Source organism: Cavia porcellus, unplaced genomic scaffold (genome assembly GCF_034190915.1).
Source record: "Cavia porcellus strain 051 isolate PalLab524CR breed Dunkin Hartley unplaced genomic scaffold, mCavPor4.1 scaffold_16, whole genome shotgun sequence".
Taxonomy (NCBI): Eukaryota; Metazoa; Chordata; class Mammalia; order Rodentia; family Caviidae; genus Cavia; species Cavia porcellus.
Genome location: NW_026947499.1, coordinates 59,504,004 through 59,522,801, shown reverse-complemented (window position 1 = coordinate 59,522,801; position 18,798 = coordinate 59,504,004). Strand labels below are relative to the sequence as shown.

The 18,798-nt window shown below is 43.3% G+C and overlaps 1 protein-coding gene and 1 long non-coding RNA gene across 6 annotated transcripts in view; one reads left to right on the top strand and one right to left on the bottom strand.

Moving 5' to 3' along the window:
- The first annotated feature begins 4,932 nt into the window (after window positions 1–4,932).
- The window catches only part of Col12a1 (collagen type XII alpha 1 chain), a 102,796-nt gene continuing 88,930 nt past the window's right edge, over window positions 4,933–18,798 (top strand). Inside the window, exons 1-6 of one of the 5 annotated variants that reach the window (XM_063226897.1) lie at window positions 4,933–5,112; window positions 7,661–7,773; window positions 14,135–14,251; window positions 16,042–16,185; window positions 16,611–16,670; window positions 18,457–18,720. In XM_063226897.1, coding sequence (XP_063082967.1) covers window positions 7,698–7,773; window positions 14,135–14,251; window positions 16,042–16,185; window positions 16,611–16,670; window positions 18,457–18,720 — 661 coding nt within the window. In that variant the 5' untranslated portion in view covers window positions 4,933–5,112; window positions 7,661–7,697. Of the gene's footprint in view, window positions 5,113–7,492; window positions 7,774–14,134; window positions 14,252–16,041; window positions 16,186–16,610; window positions 16,671–18,456; window positions 18,721–18,798 lie in introns of those variants that run through there. The other 4 variants (XM_063226896.1, XM_013141723.3, XM_063226899.1 and 1 more) reach the window with 4 other exon arrangements.
- On the bottom strand, window positions 7,059–7,473 carry LOC134470759 (uncharacterized). Its single transcript, XR_010039912.1, has 2 exons — window positions 7,329–7,473; window positions 7,059–7,225 (listed from the first exon to the last, which is right to left on the bottom strand). It is a non-coding gene; the product is annotated as an uncharacterized LOC134470759 (long non-coding RNA).

Here is an 18,798-nt window from a genome sequence, read left to right as displayed (position 1 = left end):
CAGGCACTGGCATACTAATAGTTTTGGAAGACAGATAACTTTTGTTTAGAGTAAGGGGCAGGTTTGTTTGATGTTAGGTAAAGCAATCCTGTGTCCCTGCAGGGCAAAGGCTAGGTATATTCACTGCCATGTAAAAGGTCCCAAGCTCAGATTCTGCTCTTATAATGCAGGCTTTTGCACAGGCAAGAGTCGACGGCTCCTTGCAACATCCTGTGACTCCTGCTAGCGCTGTGTATGTACAATATGGTCCTTTGACTTCTTGTGTGTTCCTTCAGTACCCATAAAACCTCAGCTTGAGAGCAGCATAAACACCTCAGCTCCTTCATAGTTGTGACTATTATTATCATTCAGTCATTATACTCTTACATTTTTCATAGCAATCTACTCTCTTGATGGGTTTGAAGAAAAAGTTTTTTTTTTTTCCTGCAAAATGTTCCTCACCTTGTGTTGAACTGACTGCTTCCTGTGATGTTCTTCCCCTTGGTCCTCTATCCCATGTAAGTTCTCCCAATTTATTTTCCACATTGGTCCTTCAGCTTTCAATTACATACTCTTGCCAGAATTCTCTTGACTTGGACTTTCACAAATATTTACTTCTGGTCTTCGTTAGTACAGCTAAGTTTCTTGTGGACAGATAGTCTGTCTTTTGGCTTGCCTTTAAAAAATCCTCCATGGTTCCTAGTGAACACTGTGACTGGTAGCAGCATTTGCGATTGAATGTTCAAGATAAAAAAAGATCAGTTTGATCGGGTAACGCTCATCTTTTTCATAATTTCCACCAGAGGGCGCACTCTACATTAGCTTTACGACATTCCAAAGTGTAGGATATTACCTGCATGTACTTAGCTGAGGCAGGCATGCCAGTGCTCCATAAATGTAGCTGTATGAGTCAATAAATGTATAAAAAATACACTAGGAAAGTGGAGCATTCAGTTACAGTTCATCCTACGCAGCAGTTCTGACTGAGAGAACTGAGATCTCTTTGACTGAGACTGCACCATTGCTGCATCTCAGTTTACTAGGCAGTGAGCTGCATGGTACTGTACGCAGGTGCAGTATATTTTGAAATTCCTTGGTTTCCTAGGCAACCACAACTTTTAAAGGCCATATGAAGTTTGAGCCAGCCACTTTGACTAGTAAGATAAATACAACAGTTTCTGCTTTTTGCTCCAAAGTTGCTCATCCTGTGTGTAGCGGAAGTTGTATTTCAATTCAGGCCAGTAAGACTGGGTGAAATATGCCCAAAGCCTACGCGCTTCATTGAAAAAGGGCTCTAAGAGCAGAGCCTGTCAAGCAGGCAGCAGGCATGAAGTGCACCCCAGGTCCTGCCTTTAATCAGGCGTTAGGCTTCGCAGTCCTATGCTTCTGGAGTGCAGCGATGGTGACTATTTACTGAGTCTCACTTCCAATATGAAACACTTTGAGGACCCATCTCTGGGGGGTCTTAAGTCGGCCACAAATAGCTCCTCAAGCGTCTCAGGTGCCACTTGGCCGACTTTGGGGAGCAGGGCTTTGTCTTAACTGTCTGTCAGCTGCTCTGAGCTCAGGCCTGTTCAGATACACAGACAGTGCTCATCGAACATGCGCGCTTGAGCTGCACATAGTCACCTGCATTACCTAAGACAGCAGCTTACACACACAGCTTGGGCCCTCACTGGCTGGCTCTCTGCCTCTGAGGAGCAGAACGGGAGGTGCATCGTGCCTCTCTGAGCACCTCACCTCCCTTCCCCTGCCCTTCACAGACCTGACTGGGGAAGCCACACTCTGCATGACCAGCTGCTCCTTCTGCCCTACCGCCCTGTGACACGGTCAGCCAGAAGTCCCCACGGGAGCACCCAGAAACATCTCGCCTGACCCAGGCACGCTGGCGCGGGCGCGCTCAGCGGACCCAGGTACATTTGCCCTGTTTGGAATTAGGGGGGCTGTGTTCCTGCTGAAGTCAGATGTTTTCTTACCCCTGCTCACCTCTTCTTCAATAGAAAATGACTAGAACCTCACATTTTAGGGGGCAGGATTTCTGTAGCGGCTAATGAATGGCCACAAAAAAAGACTCCGTGTCTCTCTTCCCTCCTCTCCCGTCCTATGGCCTCTCAGTCTCGAGAATCACAGAGATGAAGGCCATGTGTTTGAGAAACCACCCCAAGGCTTGTAACCCTGTCCACAGTTCTCCATCCGCAATTTTGAACTGAGTCGCGGCTGACCGCCAGATGGCGCTGTGGGACAAGCGATCCGAGGCCGGAGCCGCCGGGAACCCCGGACTCGAGGGGGACGAGGTGCGAGCCCGAGAGGGAAGCGGGGAGCCGCGACGAATGTGGGACACAGGCAACAGCCAGACTAAAACCCCAACGATTTAACACAAGCCTTAACCCGTCCTAGAGAGGTTAAGATCTGGACGCACCCGGAAAGGCGCAGGACGGAAAGGGGGTCCCACGGTCTTCACCGCCTCAGGGATCTGACATCTTGCTCTCCAACGCGAAGGCCCCCGAGGCCAAAAACTGCGGTTGGCCAAGGCCCGGAGCCCCTCAAGGCACGTCCTCTCCCCAGGGGGTGTGCTCCGGAAGGCTCGGGGACGGCGTCTCCGTGCGCTCCCCGTGGCCTCCCTCTTCTAGCTTCTCGGGAGTTAAGGGCAGGATCATTTCTGTGAGGGAGCAGGGAGTCTGGAGCTGTTCTGTGTGCTTTCCAGACTCACATTTGTCGGCGTTATTTCAAGAGCCTCGTGTCTAGTTCGTGAGCAGAATACCCGGCCCGCCTCCACGGGCATTCCCGACGCCCCAGCGTGGGGAGCCAGCGAGGGCCTGGGCTGCGGGGGGGGGGGGGCGGCGCGCTAGGGGAGCACCTTCTGGACACACTCAGAGCCACGTGTCCCTGCGAGCAAGCACACACACACACACACACACACACACACACACACACAGCCCTCAAAGAAAGCATCTGGGAGAAATGCGACCTGCAGGCAGCCTGGCCAGGCTCGCAGGCCCAGCCATCGCCTTTTGCAGACTGGTGCTGGGTGCTTTTGGCTCTCCAGGCCTCAGCCCATCAGGGCGTCCCCAGCACCCTGCAGCTTGAAGGCCAAGACTTTGCTCCCGCGTCCTTGCTGCCACCATCCCCACGCCAGGACCAGGCTGCAGGGGGCTCCCCACTTTGTGCTTGTAGCTTGGGGTGAGGTGACCGCCACTCCCGGGGTTAAAAGAGAGCTCTCCACAGGCTTCAGATAGGGGTTCACTAGTACCAAACTACGCTACTGCCAGCCCTCTAGGGCAGTGTGACCGTCGGCGTCGTGCGCAGGCTCGATTTCTGTCTTCAGTACGAGCTCTAGAAGCTGGTCGGATGTCTGGACTAGAGGTTAGGGGTGGATCCTGTGCACTGTGTAGGCTCTTTGTGCACCCTGCCAGCTGCGCTTGGAGTGGGTTGGGTACGCGGGGAGAATGCGCATTTTTCTCGATCCTCTCCCGCTAGCCCTCAAATCCGGGCCTCTCACTGGGGCCAACTAATACGCGGAGCCAGGTGCAGGAGGGTGGAAAGGGCGCCTGGTATGTGTCTGTCACTTTAAAGGCAAGTCCCAGGTGAAGGCGCCCAGTGGAGGGAAGGTTAACTACGTAGAGGTCAGTCAGCTCCAAGAAGAACGCTAGGCACCCAAGAGACAAGGCCTGGCTTCTACAACTAGGAGCTGTCGCCCCAGCCCATCCCTGGCTGATCTCGGATCACTCTTTGTCCGCACACCTGCAAAGACTCACTGGACCTGCGAGGCCAAGATTTAGGCCTATGAGGCTCAAGCAGCAGAGTCTCTCGGGGCGGTTTTCTGGCATGGTGTGACTACTCGCTTATATTTTGTGTTCTGCGCTTGCCCTGTACAACTCAGCAACCTCCAAGGCCAGACATTTTGCTCAGGGAGGTGGGTGGGGAGGGGAAAGGGAGGAGGTTTGACTGCTGGGAATGGGAACTTATAAAAAGCGGCCAGGTTTTGCTTCTAACCCGGCAAGGATTTTCTAAGGTGCATGGACCCCATTCCTTTAAGTGATATTATTTTATTATTTACTTTTGGCGATGCTAGGGGTTGCACTCAGGGTCTCATACATGCTAGGCAAGCTTTCTGTCACTGGATCCGATTCCTGAGTGGCTTCCGGCTCTGGTTCTGAGGACCCTAAGGTTCCACAGCTCTTCTCTGCACCCCTCCTGGCTCTCGGGAAGCTCCTCAAGTCCATCGCCTAGCGCCAAGGCAGACAGGCCCTGGAAGGCCACCCTAGCTCTGAGCCCGCGCGGGCGGCCTGGAGACCCGACAGACAGCAGGCTCGCCGCGCGCGCAGACAGTTAGTTCATGGAAACCCTGGAAATCAGTTTAAGCGCACCCAGGACAGAGGGGGAGGAAGGTAGGGGCGGGAAAGATGGGGTGAAGGGAGGTGGGTTACAGTGCGCGCAAATGGTTCTGAAAACGCGAAACCCTTCCCCCTTCCCCATTGTTCTTAATGTAGCAAAATAAAAGTGTTAAAGAATTGCGCACGGCTGGGGAAACCCGAGGCCCCGCCCGCCCCCGGCGGAGGAGCGCGCTTCCTTGGCAGGGAGCCCGGCCGCGGCGTCCCCGCTCCTCCTCCCTCTCCCCGCCCCCGGGGGGCAGCTCCTGCGGCGACCGCCACCTCACGCCTAAGGAATGCTCGAGGTATGCACGCGTTCCCAAAGCGGACCTCCTTCCCGCCGGAGGAGCAGACCTCACCCGTGGCAGCCTTCCACCTTCCCGGCGTTTCGTAACCCAGTAAGCTGAGAGCCGGGAGCAGCCCTCTCTTAAGGCGCGGGGCGCGTAGCCTCTGCCACTCGGCGGCGGCGGCGGCGGGCGCCCCGATCGTCCACCTTGTTCCCCGGGCGGGCGCTGTCGTGCTTCGGGCGCGCTCCTAGCGCTCTTCCCTGGACTCTCGGTTTCCTGCACTCCGAACGCTCCGGCTTCTCCCGGGAGCCTCCTGCTGAGTCCGGATTGTCCGCGCTGCTCTGGGGAACCTCCTCCTGCTCCTCTTCGGCTGCCCCCCTGCTGCAGTTTGCACTCCGGCCGCGTGGGCTCCCTGGACGCTGCGCTGTCGCTGTGGGGCGAGAAGTCACCCGCTACCTCTGTCCCCGCCGCCCGAGGTAAGTCGTTTCTGTCGACTTTCCTCTACTCCGTCTTCTCCAAAGACAGCGAGGGAAATTCATTTCTAGATAAGGGCGCTGCAGACCAGTCTGAGTGGAGGCGTGCTGCAGACTTGACTTGGCGCACAGGCACTCCGCTCCGTGTTGTGGCAGGCGATTGACTTTTGTCTACAGATGCGTAGACGACAGTGTGGAGCGTACCGGTAGCACTGGCCGCGAGCCCTGGGATTCCCAGGCGGCGGGCTTTGCCCGGTAGCAGGGAAGGATGTTGGGGACACAGGGCGCAAGGTTCTTGGAGCCGCCGAGTGCTCAGCAGCTTGCTTTAGCTGTGCCGGCACGTGTGGCATCTAAAGAGGATTCCCGCGCAGGGCCTTGGCTCCTTCCCCACCGCCTTTTCTGACCTCCAGCTAGTGGCTTCTCCCAAAGCATTGGTGAGGTCCTTCTCGGAGTCTGTGAGATCTCTGAGACCGCTAAGATATCGAATCCTAGAGCAGGAGGACTACAGAGCGCGGGGGGTGAGGAGTAGGGGGAGAGGAGCTCGTTTGTGGAGCGAGGACTGGGACCCTGAGTGTGATCCCCCTCCATCTGAACTCTGCAGACTTCTAAAGAAAGATGGGGTGGGCTGGGGCAGGACAGGGAATGCGCACTCAGCTCATTACCAGGCTCTAAAGAGAGGAGGTGGGCAGACACGCATGACACTTTGAGAGGCTGTGCGTGTGCGCACCTCTACATATGTGATTTTCTTTTTTACCTGGATGAGAGCATTGAGAGATTGGAGTCGACCAGAGGAGGTGGGGGCGGGGGCGGGGCGAGTGGACCCAGAGGACTGCTTCTGAATCCCCCCAACCAGTCCTTCACCAGGGCAAAACTAGGGTTTGGGGGTGTACTCCTTCCTGCCACGTAGGGGCAGATGCTTTCAGACTTTGTTGTCTGAGAATGCTCAGTGAAGTGCTGCTAAACAGGCAGGTAAATGTCTGGGCTAAAAAGTACAGAAAATCTGTTCTTTTTAAAAACATGGACAAGATGCCTGACTGAGCCAACTGTTTTTGGGTTTAGGTACCCCAGGGCTGGAGGATTCCTTCTTGGTGTAGCCGAACAGCCGGTGGGCGGCGCTGTAGACTTAGGCAAAAGTGCTTTCAGCCTTGAGCTTTTGTTGAGCTTGGTTGAAAACACACCACACAACACAACACAACAAAACAAAACTACAAAAAAACCTGCACACAGCCTTTAGTGGGTCAATCATCAGCCTTTAGCTTTGCGTAAGCACGAATCCAATTGAATTGGAAATTTTATAGCGAAGCTATGGCCAGATTGCGGGAAACAATGGCCCAGTACCACCTTTGCTCTCCACTGATGTAGAAGAGGGCTAGAAATACTAAACAGTTAATTCGGAGGAGAGAAATTGCGAGAGTCCTTGGATTCCCAAGAGCATTGCCAAAACTTTAATGTTGGCTTCATGCAAAGGAACTCCGGGCAATTTGGCAGACTGCTCATCAGACATTTAAAATGCAATTTACACTCAGGTGGAGGATGCCCAGTATTGTGCCAGTGATTTGGAAAGGTTTTTAGCTGGAGACTGTCAGTTTCTGTTTTCAAGGAAGGCTTGTCCTTTGGATTTTCAGGCATCAGTCCTCTCCCCCTTCATTTTACACAAGGCTGTAGCCTGTGGCCGACAACAGAGTCAAGTACACTTCAAACTCAACTTTATGTTTTGCTTTGGCATTGATAGTGGCTTTTGTGTCTAGATTGGACTTTAGGAGATTCCATTCTGGTGACAGGGATTAAACACCTACTGTGTGTCGGGAAACTACAAAAGATGAGTAGGATGCTTTGTTTTTAAAAATTGAATAAAAATGTCACAGAATCAGGAAAAATTCTAATAGAATATCTCTGGAGCAAATATAACTGCGGTCTTCCAAGATAGATCAAACAGTAAAATGCAAATATTATTTGTCGCCAGGACCTTTTATTAAAAGTTTGGGGAAGCAGATGAGAATGTTTTCCTTCTTCTCGTCCCACATATTTTTACCATCTATTTCAGTTGGTGATCTTAATCTTCAGCAAAAGATCACACAGGTTTCAGCCTGGCCTTACATATTTCAGAGGTGAAAGACTTGAAAATTAGCAGGTAGAAAAAAAAATATGAAGAAAACAGAGAGTAAAAAAGGTTTATTATACTTTTCCAAATTACTCGGAGACCAGTAAAGCACAGTTACCTGAAGAGATCAGCAGCTAGGAAGCAGCAGCCTGGCCAGGAGAGACAGACGCATGTGGCCAGTCAGAGTCAGATCTCCCAGGCAGAGCACAGGGTCAGGGGTCTCACGGGGCTGTCAGCCTCCCTGCGGGTGGCAGGACCATGTCAAGGGACGCAGGCCCTCGAACCCGCGCCCCCTCCCCTGGCTCGGAGGAGCTGTCTTCCGCGGCTCCACTGTGGGCCCGGCAGGCACGTGCGGGCTGGCCCAGGGTCTGGCCGGGTGCTGGGCACGTGCAGGCCCAGGTCCGGGAGACCCGCTGCCGGCTGGGTTATGACGCCCGCTTCCTCCCGCAGCCCCCCGAGCGAGCGCCGGAGCTCAGCGTCAGCCAGCATGCGGACCCGGCTGCCCGCGGCGCTGGCCGCCCTGGGCGCGGCCCTGCTCCTGCTCGCGGCCGTGGAGGCTGAAGGTAAAGGCTCCTCCCGGGTCCGCACTGCGGGCCGTGCTGCGCGGTCCCCGGCGCTGCCGCTGCTCCGTGCGCGCTCCTCCTCCTCCTGCTCCTCCTCCTCCTCCTGCTCCTCCTGCTGCTGCTGGGCTCTGTCCGTCCGTGCGTCCGTCCGCGCTCCGCTCTGGCCCCTGCTGTCTGCTTGACCCCGCGTCCTGTGCAGCGCTGTCCTCTCCTGCCTGGTCCCCGCGGTGTGCTGTCCGCACCGCCGCCCGCGCCGACGCCCGCCCAGGACGCACGCCAGAGCCGAGAGGGACCTCGGGACACCGCGCACCAAGAGCTCCGGCTCCGGGTCCCGGCCGGGAGGACTTCGCGCTGGCCGGCTGGGTCTGCGCCGGGCCGCCCCACAGCACCGCGGGGCGGGGCGCACCAGGTCCCCGCCCGCACCCGCCTCCTCCTGGGACCCTGGCGTCTGACCTCTGAGCCCGGACCGGGACGAAGCCGAGGCTCCTGGCTGTCAGCAGATTCTCCAGCGACCGCTATTCATTTCTTTGTGCCCATCGGATGCTCTGATTTCTCAGTAGTCACTGATCAGCCCTTCCTGTAATCCCATGGGGACGTTTCTCAATTGTCCCTGGCCACCAGGCAAACTAGTTGTATTACTCTGTAAGATAAATGCAGCAGTGTCATCAAAGATAGCTAATTAAAGAAAAAACACCCCTGATGAAGCAAGGGGAGAAATTCTGCAGGCCCCACTGTAGGCTTTTTAGAGTGGGCTGCACATTTATAGGAGCGATGGGAAAAGAGGGCTTTTTCATAACAACACTGGGGTTTTTGGAAAATTTCTAGCTCAACACTGCAAGTACAACAGCTAAGATTAGGAAAAGTAGAGTCTCCAAAGGTACAGCATGGGTTAGAGAAGTAGCACAATCTCCCTGGCTCGAGTCCCTTGAGCATTTTGTGAGTGGAGCGGCTTCCCAGAGCTGCTTCCCAGCCGTGATTGCCAGGTGAGCTGGCCTTGGGGATCCTTCTGGTCTTCTTAGGGAGGAATTTTGTTTGAGGGACTTCTAGAAGGACTACTATAGATATTTTTAGGTAATTCACTGAAGTGGCCCACTTACTGTTGATTAGGAAATTGTTATTTGAAAATAAAACATTTGTGAATTCTTAGAAGAAGTATTAGGTTGGAAATGATGGAATGGAAAAAATCAATTCTGAATTGGACAATGGCTAGTCAGTAAATTGCAGTTAAAAAGGAGTATTTTACTATTTTCATCCTGATTATTTCTAGAATTCTCATTTTCTTGTGAAATTGTACTAATTTCCATGGGATTTTTTTTTTTTTTTTTTTTTTTTTTTGGTTTGCTTTCTTAAGCTTTATCTCCTCTTGTCTCCTTCTCTCTTAGGTCAGTATATTTTAATAGGATTCATTTTTTTGGTGTCTTATTTTCTAGTTTGGCATTGTCACATGGAAATGTGAGTCAGAAATGCAAGTCACATATGTAACTTAAAACTTTCTGGTATTAAGAAAAAGGAATAGGAGCAATTAATATTTATAATACGTTTTATTTGATGTAAAGTGACTATTTTAACATGCAATCAATATAAAAATCACTAGTGCTATGTTTTACACTTGTATACCAACTTTTTGAAAATGGATGTGGATTTAGACTTGCAGCACATTTTATTTGAGACTGGCCACATTTCAGGTACTGGATAACCACATGAGCTGGTTGCTCCAGTGCTGGACAGCTCAGCTCTGGTGTTAACCACCAGCTAAGTGGCCCCAGGAGCCTGGAAAGTATAACAAAATTCGTGGCCAAAGCCTTTCTGGGGACAATGAGCTGGAAACAAATTCTGAAGTCTTTCTGTTGGAACATTTAAAAATTTCAGCTTGCACCTCTGTTTGGTACTGTGCCATTTGATCTCAGTCCTAAAGTAGCCATAGTTACTTTTTCTTTTTTACTGACTCATAGTGTATTCTTGTATTCCTACTGTTTTCTCCCCACTTTTTGCTTACTTAATTTTTAATATGTTGAAAATCCACTACTTTTGGGCGGATGTAATTAAAAGCTTTTACTATTCTCCTTTTGCATTTTTCTATTTTTTAACTATAGTATTACCTTTGTTTTGCTGTTTTTCTTGTTTCCTTATATGAAGAATTATATTTTTCATACTATGCTATATTGTATAGAAATCAGAGTGAAAATAATTTTTCTGTCTGCAGTATTTATAATCTTTAGCTACAAAATAGACTTTTATAACTTCACCAGTGCTTTCTATTGTAGAGCATGAGAATTAGTTTTGGTTCCCATGTCATACAGTATGTTAATAATGTCTTAGAAAAGTTAACAGTGGATTTAAAGAATGGTGAATATTCCCTGAGAATTAGATACTTTTCTAATTAAGCTAGAATGTTAGGTGGACATAAATTTTATGAACTAGAATTCTAATTTTTGTAAGTCATATTTTATAGTTTTTGGTATGTAATGAACAATTGAATATCAAATTTTCCGGGGGTTGAGGTCATAAGCTTTGGTTTTCATCTTGGTTAAGAAGCTAATTACTATATCTACAACTCTATGTCTAACATATATGAGGAAAGAAATTTCAAGATAGAGAATATAGAAAGCATCTATTTGAATTTCTTATTTTCCAAATGAGGAAATAAGGACCAGAGAGGCTGAGTAAATTTATCAAATAATGCACCTAAGGACAAAGCACAGACAAGACCTAGGACTTGTGGGACAAGTTTAATTCTGGTTCGGTCACACTAAATTCAACAACTGGTCAACCCTGTCAATTTAATGGAAGCACATTTTGTAATTTTGCGACACATATAAAGTAAACTATTGCTTGCCTGAAATGTTAAATTTTCCAGCTTGGTAAGCTCAAGTGAAATGAATTTTGATAGCATTTCAAATAGCATTTAATTTATATAAACTTTGTATGGAAAAACACGGATAATGCCTACGGAATGTAGTAAACTCATCACACTTTGCACACATCTAAAGGTTTTTACCACTCGGTAATATCTTTCCTCTATTATATCCAATACTAGACCAAGGGTCTTAATGATTCATCAAGATGATATTCCACTGTTTACCCTCAGCACTGATTTATGTATAACATTTATATACACTTAATAAAATTTATTAGCATCTTCCCTTCACACTTGTCCATCCATCCATCCATCCATTCATCCTTGCCCAATGTTTGGCAAATTCTTGGACCTAGATTCATGTGGGGTGACCTAATGGAAAATAATAATGGTTTTCCTTTATTAAGTATCAAGGCAGACACTTTAGTTTTAAAATTTCTTGAACAAGTGTAAACTTAATATAGCTAATTCTATCTATGTCTGAATTGGAGACGTTTGCATAACATATATTTGTTATTTACCAGACAGCATTTATTCTTCTATTAGGTTTGCCATTACCTAATTACCATTAGGTAATACCATTTTCACAGAGTAGAAAAATATGTATGTATGTATTAACAAACAACAGCATGCAAATATTGTGTTTTAAACCTACTTTTGACTGAAATCTTTTTACATTTAATTTAGTACAGTAGAAACTATTCTTTAGAATCTAACTATGGGATAAAAGTGTTACCACCTATTAGTTGTGTTACCTCTTTTGAATTTCATCTGTAAAACAAGGATAATAATAACTACTCAGTTATCATAAGGAAGAAAATAGACACTTCATCAAGTGACTAGCTCTGTACTTATTATATAGAAGACATTCATAAAGATTATTCTAGTATCATCATCCTGCAGTGTCCTAAATTTTGCCAATTTATATATAAAAATCTCATCGGAAGGAGACTTTTGTAGAAGTGTTTTGATATAAAAGCATTATTCATAAATATGAAATTAAACTACTAAAATTATAAATACATGAAGTTTTAGTCTTTTTAAGTATTCAGGTTTTATGAATATATGTAGATTGTTATTTATTTATGATTTTAGTTCTACCTGTCTTGGTTCAAATTCTCCTATGCAGCTCTGGTTCTTTGCAATTGTAAGCCATATGTTGGTGTTTCCTCTTTAAAATATTCCACCATCAGCATTGTTTTAGGGAACATGTAGACTCTCTGACAATGCAGTGTGGGTTATCCTCAGACAAAAGCTTTCCAAAATTAATAAAAATATGTCTTCACATTGATTTAAATGCACATAGGTCACACACTGATACCAACTTTATTATTTTTCCATGCAACAAAAATGTATAAGTAGCGTGGCAACCCGGAGAGACAGTACTTGTGATCAAATCAGCAAGAAGAAAACAGGAGTGGGCTGTTTACACATGCCACTTGGCCATTTTTTCCTAACGCCGATTCCAAAACACCACATCTGAGTTTCTGTGAGCACCTTAAAACCCTCTGAAATGTTAAAGACTTTTCCCCACAGTCAATTTTTCAGTTTATCTGGAATCCTGGCCATTTGGACATCCACAAGGTGGGCCGCTGCTGACCTTCAGCAGTTTTAACCTAATGTCCGCTGCTTCAGGTCAATTTCCTTCCAAGGTTGGTGGTACTGTTTTTCCATGTACTGGTTTTTTTTCAAAGCGTGCTCAGGCCAGTTGTGTCTGCCTTTGCATTAAATTTGTCCTGAGCCATTGCTATTGGAGAAATACTTTATAATGATATTCTTCATACCATTGTCTTATTAACATCTGTTGCATGCTTGTTATACTAACTGATGATTTCAGCTAAACTTTGTAATATGACTACAGACAGAATGTTGGACTATTGAAATGTGCATGTAGATTAATAATCTAATCTCACTGCCTGTGTATGGATAATAAGAAAATAACATTCATTTCTATACTAGTATATCCAGTAAAAATAAAGTCATCTCCTAGAGTTGGAAGCAGAAGTTCATTACAGCAAATATTTTCTTAATTTATTTCCATTAAAACATACTATTAATATTTTATAAATCTCTAACCTCAGTTAAATTCTATGATTCTGTCTTGAGCTACTATTGTGTTTCAATTGACCTTTATAAAAAATCAAAAAGCAGATTGTAAATGAATGCAAAAACCCCAACTGACAAGAAACACTTTCAGACTAAAACCTTGTAATGAGAATGTGACTGGACATCGTCTTAGGGCTCTGCTTCCTGTGTAGTAATGTTTGATGCATTGGCCATGCACGGACAGTGACCAGATGAGTGCTGCATGCTGAGGCATGAACCTTGTGGAGAGAATATCATTGCAAAATATTTCAGAAACGTCTTTGTGTAATGACTATTGTACATGGAGGCTTTTGTTCATTGTGGGAAACTAAACATAAGCCAGCATTTCATTGGCACATGCATGAGGCTGTACAGTTGTGTATCTAAACTACTCCTTTCTGTACTTCTCAGTTATTCTTGTCATTGACTTTTTCACATTGATACGCACAGTCATGTCTTCAGATTGCTGATCTTTCTTCACTTTTTTCTTTAAGTTCTGTAAATAAATGTCATAAATATACATTGATGTTGTCTTTTCATAATTAACCATTGTTCTATAAAGGACCATACTGGCATTTTAATTTAAAATGCCTTTTTTAGTATGGTGTATACCTGCTGCAAAGGAAATAACAGGGGGTTGGTTTACACCTTGGAAACACACAAGCAAGCTGGTGTAAACAGGCAGAATATTGGTTTCATAAACACCTGTATGCCACTTTTTATATACTTACAAATTAATGTCCCTTAGTATTATTTTGAATACTGCCTATATGAATGTGAATATACATTTAAATGTATATTTCCATGTGAGACATATCCGTTACCTATGATTTCTCCTTTTCATTAAAATAGTTTTCTCTCTGCCACAGACTGAGATGTACCAAACAGCAATTTATAATGACAATAATGCAGAGAATAACACCCCCAAAATCATTGAGCCCTTTCCATATTATGGAAAAATATTATGTCAATGTTCTAAATTAACTTCTAAGGTTGTATGCAGGTTGTGATTTAGCATGCTTGTTCAAAATGCGCTCAGCATGTATTGAGATTCTTTTAATTTTTACGTGAATTGTTTGCATATGTGGTTATTATATGTGATTTCATTGCACTTGTATGTATTTGTAACCAAATATGTTTCTATTATGCTTGATTTTGCTGGACATTCTTGAATGACCTAGCAACTCAAGAATCAAAAGTGTTTTGTGCTGTCTTCTGTAATATGTATACTCTCTGATGTTTTGTCATATCTTGTCAGCTTTTAATTTTATTCCTATCCAACAAGATATATTTTATATTTGTTGGAAACAAATTTATGCAAAGACAACTTTAGTAAGCTTCGCTCAACACAATTCTTTATTATACTGATTATTTTGTAACATTGGATAAAGTAATTTATGTCAACTCTCTCTCTTGCAGTTGACCCACCTTCAGACTTGAATTTTAAAATTATAGATGAAAATACTGTTCATATGTCATGGGAAAAACCAGTTGATCCAATTGTGGGTTACAGAATAACAGTGGACCCTACCACAGGTAACTTTCAAAATGTTGGGGGATTTAAGACAAGGCATCAAAAAAGATAATCTTGTCTTTTCCCATTTCATCATGAAGGAGCTGTGATTCAGCAAACTTGAGGGATTTGGCTGATATAACCAGATATTTGATGGATTACAGAGTTGCAGTGTAGTGCCCATTCTTCTGTTTTTGTGGTGTGAGCTTTATTAATATGATTTTCTGTGCTAAGGTGCTGTTAATACAAATGAACTTTTATCTTTTTTACCTGCTCAGAGTATTGCTAGTAACTGTTGATCTTATTAAATCGAATACTTAGTTTTGGCATTCTTCTTGAATTACTTTAGTATTTTCAATGTTTAGTATGATATCTGTACTGAGTAGTGAAGTTGTTATGCCTTATCCAGCATCCTGCCCATTTTAGAGTCAGGACACAATATTCCAAAATGACGATAAGTGACAATGAGGTAGATAAGACTGTAGTTTGGCTGGGTGGATTCTGCAGATCCTAGGTTGAGTCCTCGGAAATGAAAAAAAAAAAAAACCCAATCCAATCCAAATCAAACTTGTTCTGACTATGCGTAAGCATTTTATCTTTAGTATTAGTGGTAGTGCCCAAGTATGGAGAACCAGTGTCATTGATTAACTTTTAATTTCAAAATGGAGTGAGAAATTAACCATTTCCACTGGCCAAGAATAAGAAGTCTTTATTGGCTGACAGTAGAGATGGATAATAACAAAATAACTTGACACTAGAGCTGTATTTACTTGTCCTTTGGCCTTTTAAAATACCAAAGTTCACCTGGGAACTTTTAAAGAAATATGATATAAGACTTTTAAATACGGTCAATAATTTACTTTTTGAATCTCCTCAGATATATTTGCACTGAAGTAATGCAGCAGCCCAACCAAAAAGCAGTTCAAATAGGGTGTATCTGGTTTCCAGATATTGGAAATTACTACCTCCCAGCTCTTACAAAACTTGGCACAGCATGTACCCAATGTATTAGGTCCCCAAAGTCTTGATATCTGTCTTCTGGGCACTTGCTCTTGTGGGTTGCACATGTGAATCAAGAGCATTTCTTAGGATTCTGTAACACATGTTACCTTTGCTAATGTCTCAGTGAAAATTTAATGTAATTGAAATACTAGCAGGCAATTAGTCCCTAGGAACCACAGCATTTTTGGATTGAATTGAAATTAGCAGAATCTAGAAGGAACTATATTGTCAGTGTATAATAAACCCTCAGTACAGTGTACCTTGCAATGTTTGATAGCTAATTATGTCAATTCAGAGGGTCATGGTTATCTATTAATATATGTGCTCATTGAAGCATGGAGGATGCATTATTTCCATGTAAATTGTTTCCTCACTAAGGGCTAATTTAAACCTGTGAGGTTTGTTTTCCTTGATTTTAATTCTATTCAATCTTTCTGTTCTCCAGAATACAATGACAATTTATTTTATTGCATTTATAAAATTTATAAAGATTTTCTTATCTACATTATTTTTCAAACACAATGAGATGTTTTTGGTTTGATATTCCTTTGATCTAGTAGAAATATGAGCCTTAAAAAAGCTTTGAATGTTATTATAGCAAGCAAAGCCATTGCCAGTACACATACTGAATTTCTAAAACTCAAGGTCCTGCTTTTAAAAAAAATTTAAAAAATGTTTGGATGATTTGATAAAACATATATATTGAATTTGTCAGATTTTTGAATACATCTGAAATTTATAGTATATTGGCTTGTGTTATATTTTAAAAAATGAAATGTTGTGTTCATATTTTTCTTTTCTGTATTTCTAGATGGTCCCACCAAAGAAGTTACCCTTGCAGCTAGTGTCACTGAAACTTTATTAACAGACCTTATCCCTGAAATAGAGTATGTGGTGACAATTACTTCATATGATGAGGTAGAAGAAAGTGTACCAGTTATAGGCCAGCTGACAAGTAAGCATAAAAATATATTCCAATGTTTTTATATCTTTATTTTGCAGAAGATTTTTTTCCAATTTCACATTTAAGTTCCTATTACATAACTAATTTATATCACCATTAGTAATTTTTCTGTTATCCTAATTATTAGTGGATACAAATAATTCATTCCAGGTGTCTGGAAGTAGCAGAAATGTTCTGAATGAAAATTACTTAAAACATTAAACTTTTCTTGGCAATAATATTAAAATCTTTTTGGAATGTCTCTAAATTTTCACTAATAACAGTGAATTTGGAAGGGAATGGTCACTTGGCAGTCTGATCAGCCAGGCACAACCATTTGAAAGATAGTGAACAAAACAATATGTTTCTTCTCTTATTTTGAAATATTTGTTTGATTTTACTTCCTTTCCTTTTGTAACAATTATGTTTTCATTCAGTTCAAACAGGTGGCCCATCAAAGCCAGGGGAAAAGAAACCTGGAAAAACAGAGTTACAAAGTGAGTGTTTCCCTATATTTTGGCTTGAATTTGTTTGTGGTAGTAACATGTAGAGATGTTCCAATTGTATAGGAAGGTAGATCTTATTTTTCTATTAATTTCTATAAGCTTTATCTAGAGAAAGTGCAGACAGTATGAGAAATTTATAATTAGATAATTACAATAGTTAAATTCTGATTTACCAGCTAATTTTTCCTTCTAAGATAAACTGATAGAAAGAGGTGACATTAGTGATGTGTGAGCAATACAAGGCTGAGAAACACACTCAGTTGTTGAGGCAACTCACTAATAGGAAGGTACTTTTCTAAGGCTAAGTGGGCACTGTGCGCATCTCTGTGGTATTGACATCCTCTGAGTCAATGACAGCCTTTCCAACCTTCCCTAGAGTTTCTCTGAGACAGCTCTGATAAATTGGTCCAATTGGTATAATTAGATAAAAACAATTTTATTCAGAGTAGGTTTCACGGCTCTTAGTCTCTTTTTGTCCCACACGGCTTTATCTGACTTACTAGGATGGACTCTTACGGGGTTTCTTGGATTTCTGATTTTGCCACTTTGTGGAAATTGGATTTGCATCCCAGAATGACAATAAAAACATTATGAACACAAACCTGTTTAACCAGATCTCTGTGTATCACTCTTTCAGATATCTAACACATAATCTGAAATTAGGTTTATAATATGAAGTTACAATGCTAATACTTTCCCCAAGGTGTCGGTATTCATTGTAAGTCAGAGTTATCTCTAACATAGACTTTTTGATAGATTTAAATTGGCCTGTTAAGCAGTGTACAAAAATTATTTAAGCATGCAACTTGCACCTGGCTTTCAAAATTTTCCAGGACTCTCTCTTTCTCTTCCTAGTCTAGCTAACTACAAGGACAAAAACATCTTCAGAAAATTTACTTAGCACTGCCTTACAATACAGATTTCCAAGAACACCAACATCCACCTACACCATTCAGAGAAGGAATGATAAATAATTTGGTTGTAAAAGATAATCATTGCATTGAAGCACTTTAAGGGTACCATTTAGGTTCTTAATTTTTTGATAAAATGATTATTTCTTCTTTAGTAGTATAGTAGGTTTCAGTACATTGATAATTAGGATAAGATATTTTTGTAGTATAGTAAGTTTTAGTACCTACTGTACTAGGTACTATACTAATTAGGGTAAGATATTTTGGTTACTTTGCCTCATTTTATGCCTGGAATCCATAAACTGTTTAGAATCTAATCCTATTGCAAAGTTTAGACAAATGTATTGAAAAAAAATGCAATAGAGTGCTAAAAATGTTCTTTTCTTCAACTCAGTTGCATTTGGTTAGCAGCACAGTAATTATTTCGTATTTATTTGTTGCAAATACCAAAGAATTAAAACACTTCGCTTATATTTCTTTTGCATGTCTCCCAGGTGGTTTATATACTTTTTACTTGGAGAAAAGAGTGAGGGTATAGTTTATAAACTGCATAGATTGATAGCATGGCTCCTTGAATTGTATTCTCCTCAAGCATGTCTTGCCTCGAGTTATCTCTTCCTGCCTAATATCTTGTGTAGTGATATAAAGACAGCCAGCTCCAAAGTGCATCTTGGTGAAGACTCTGAATCTGATTCTTGTGGGTGCTAATAAAATCTTCTGGTCTTTTATGTATGCGGATGAGGAACCACAGCTAATTATACTCTATGAGTGGAATGATTTTAAAGGATACGTCTTGCAATGTTAGCTTATATTTCTTATTGATTTAGTAATGCAGTATTTTAAAAAAAGATGTCAAATATTTTCAGAATGCTCTGTCAGTGCCTGGACTGATTTAGTTTTCCTCGTGGATGGCTCATGGAGTGTGGGAAGAAATAATTTCAAGTACATTTTAGACTTTATTGCTGCTCTTGTGTCTGCATTTGATATTGGGGAGGAGAAGACAAGAGTTGGAGTTGTGCAGTACAGCTCTGATACCAGGACTGAGTTTAACTTAAATCAGTACTACCAAAGGGATGAGCTTCTTGCTGCAATAAAAAAAATTCCGTACAAAGGTGGCAATACAATGACAGGTATGTTTTACTGACTTAATTATTGTTTATTGTAAATGAAACATCTGTCTTGGAAATAAATTAAGCATTGCTCAATTG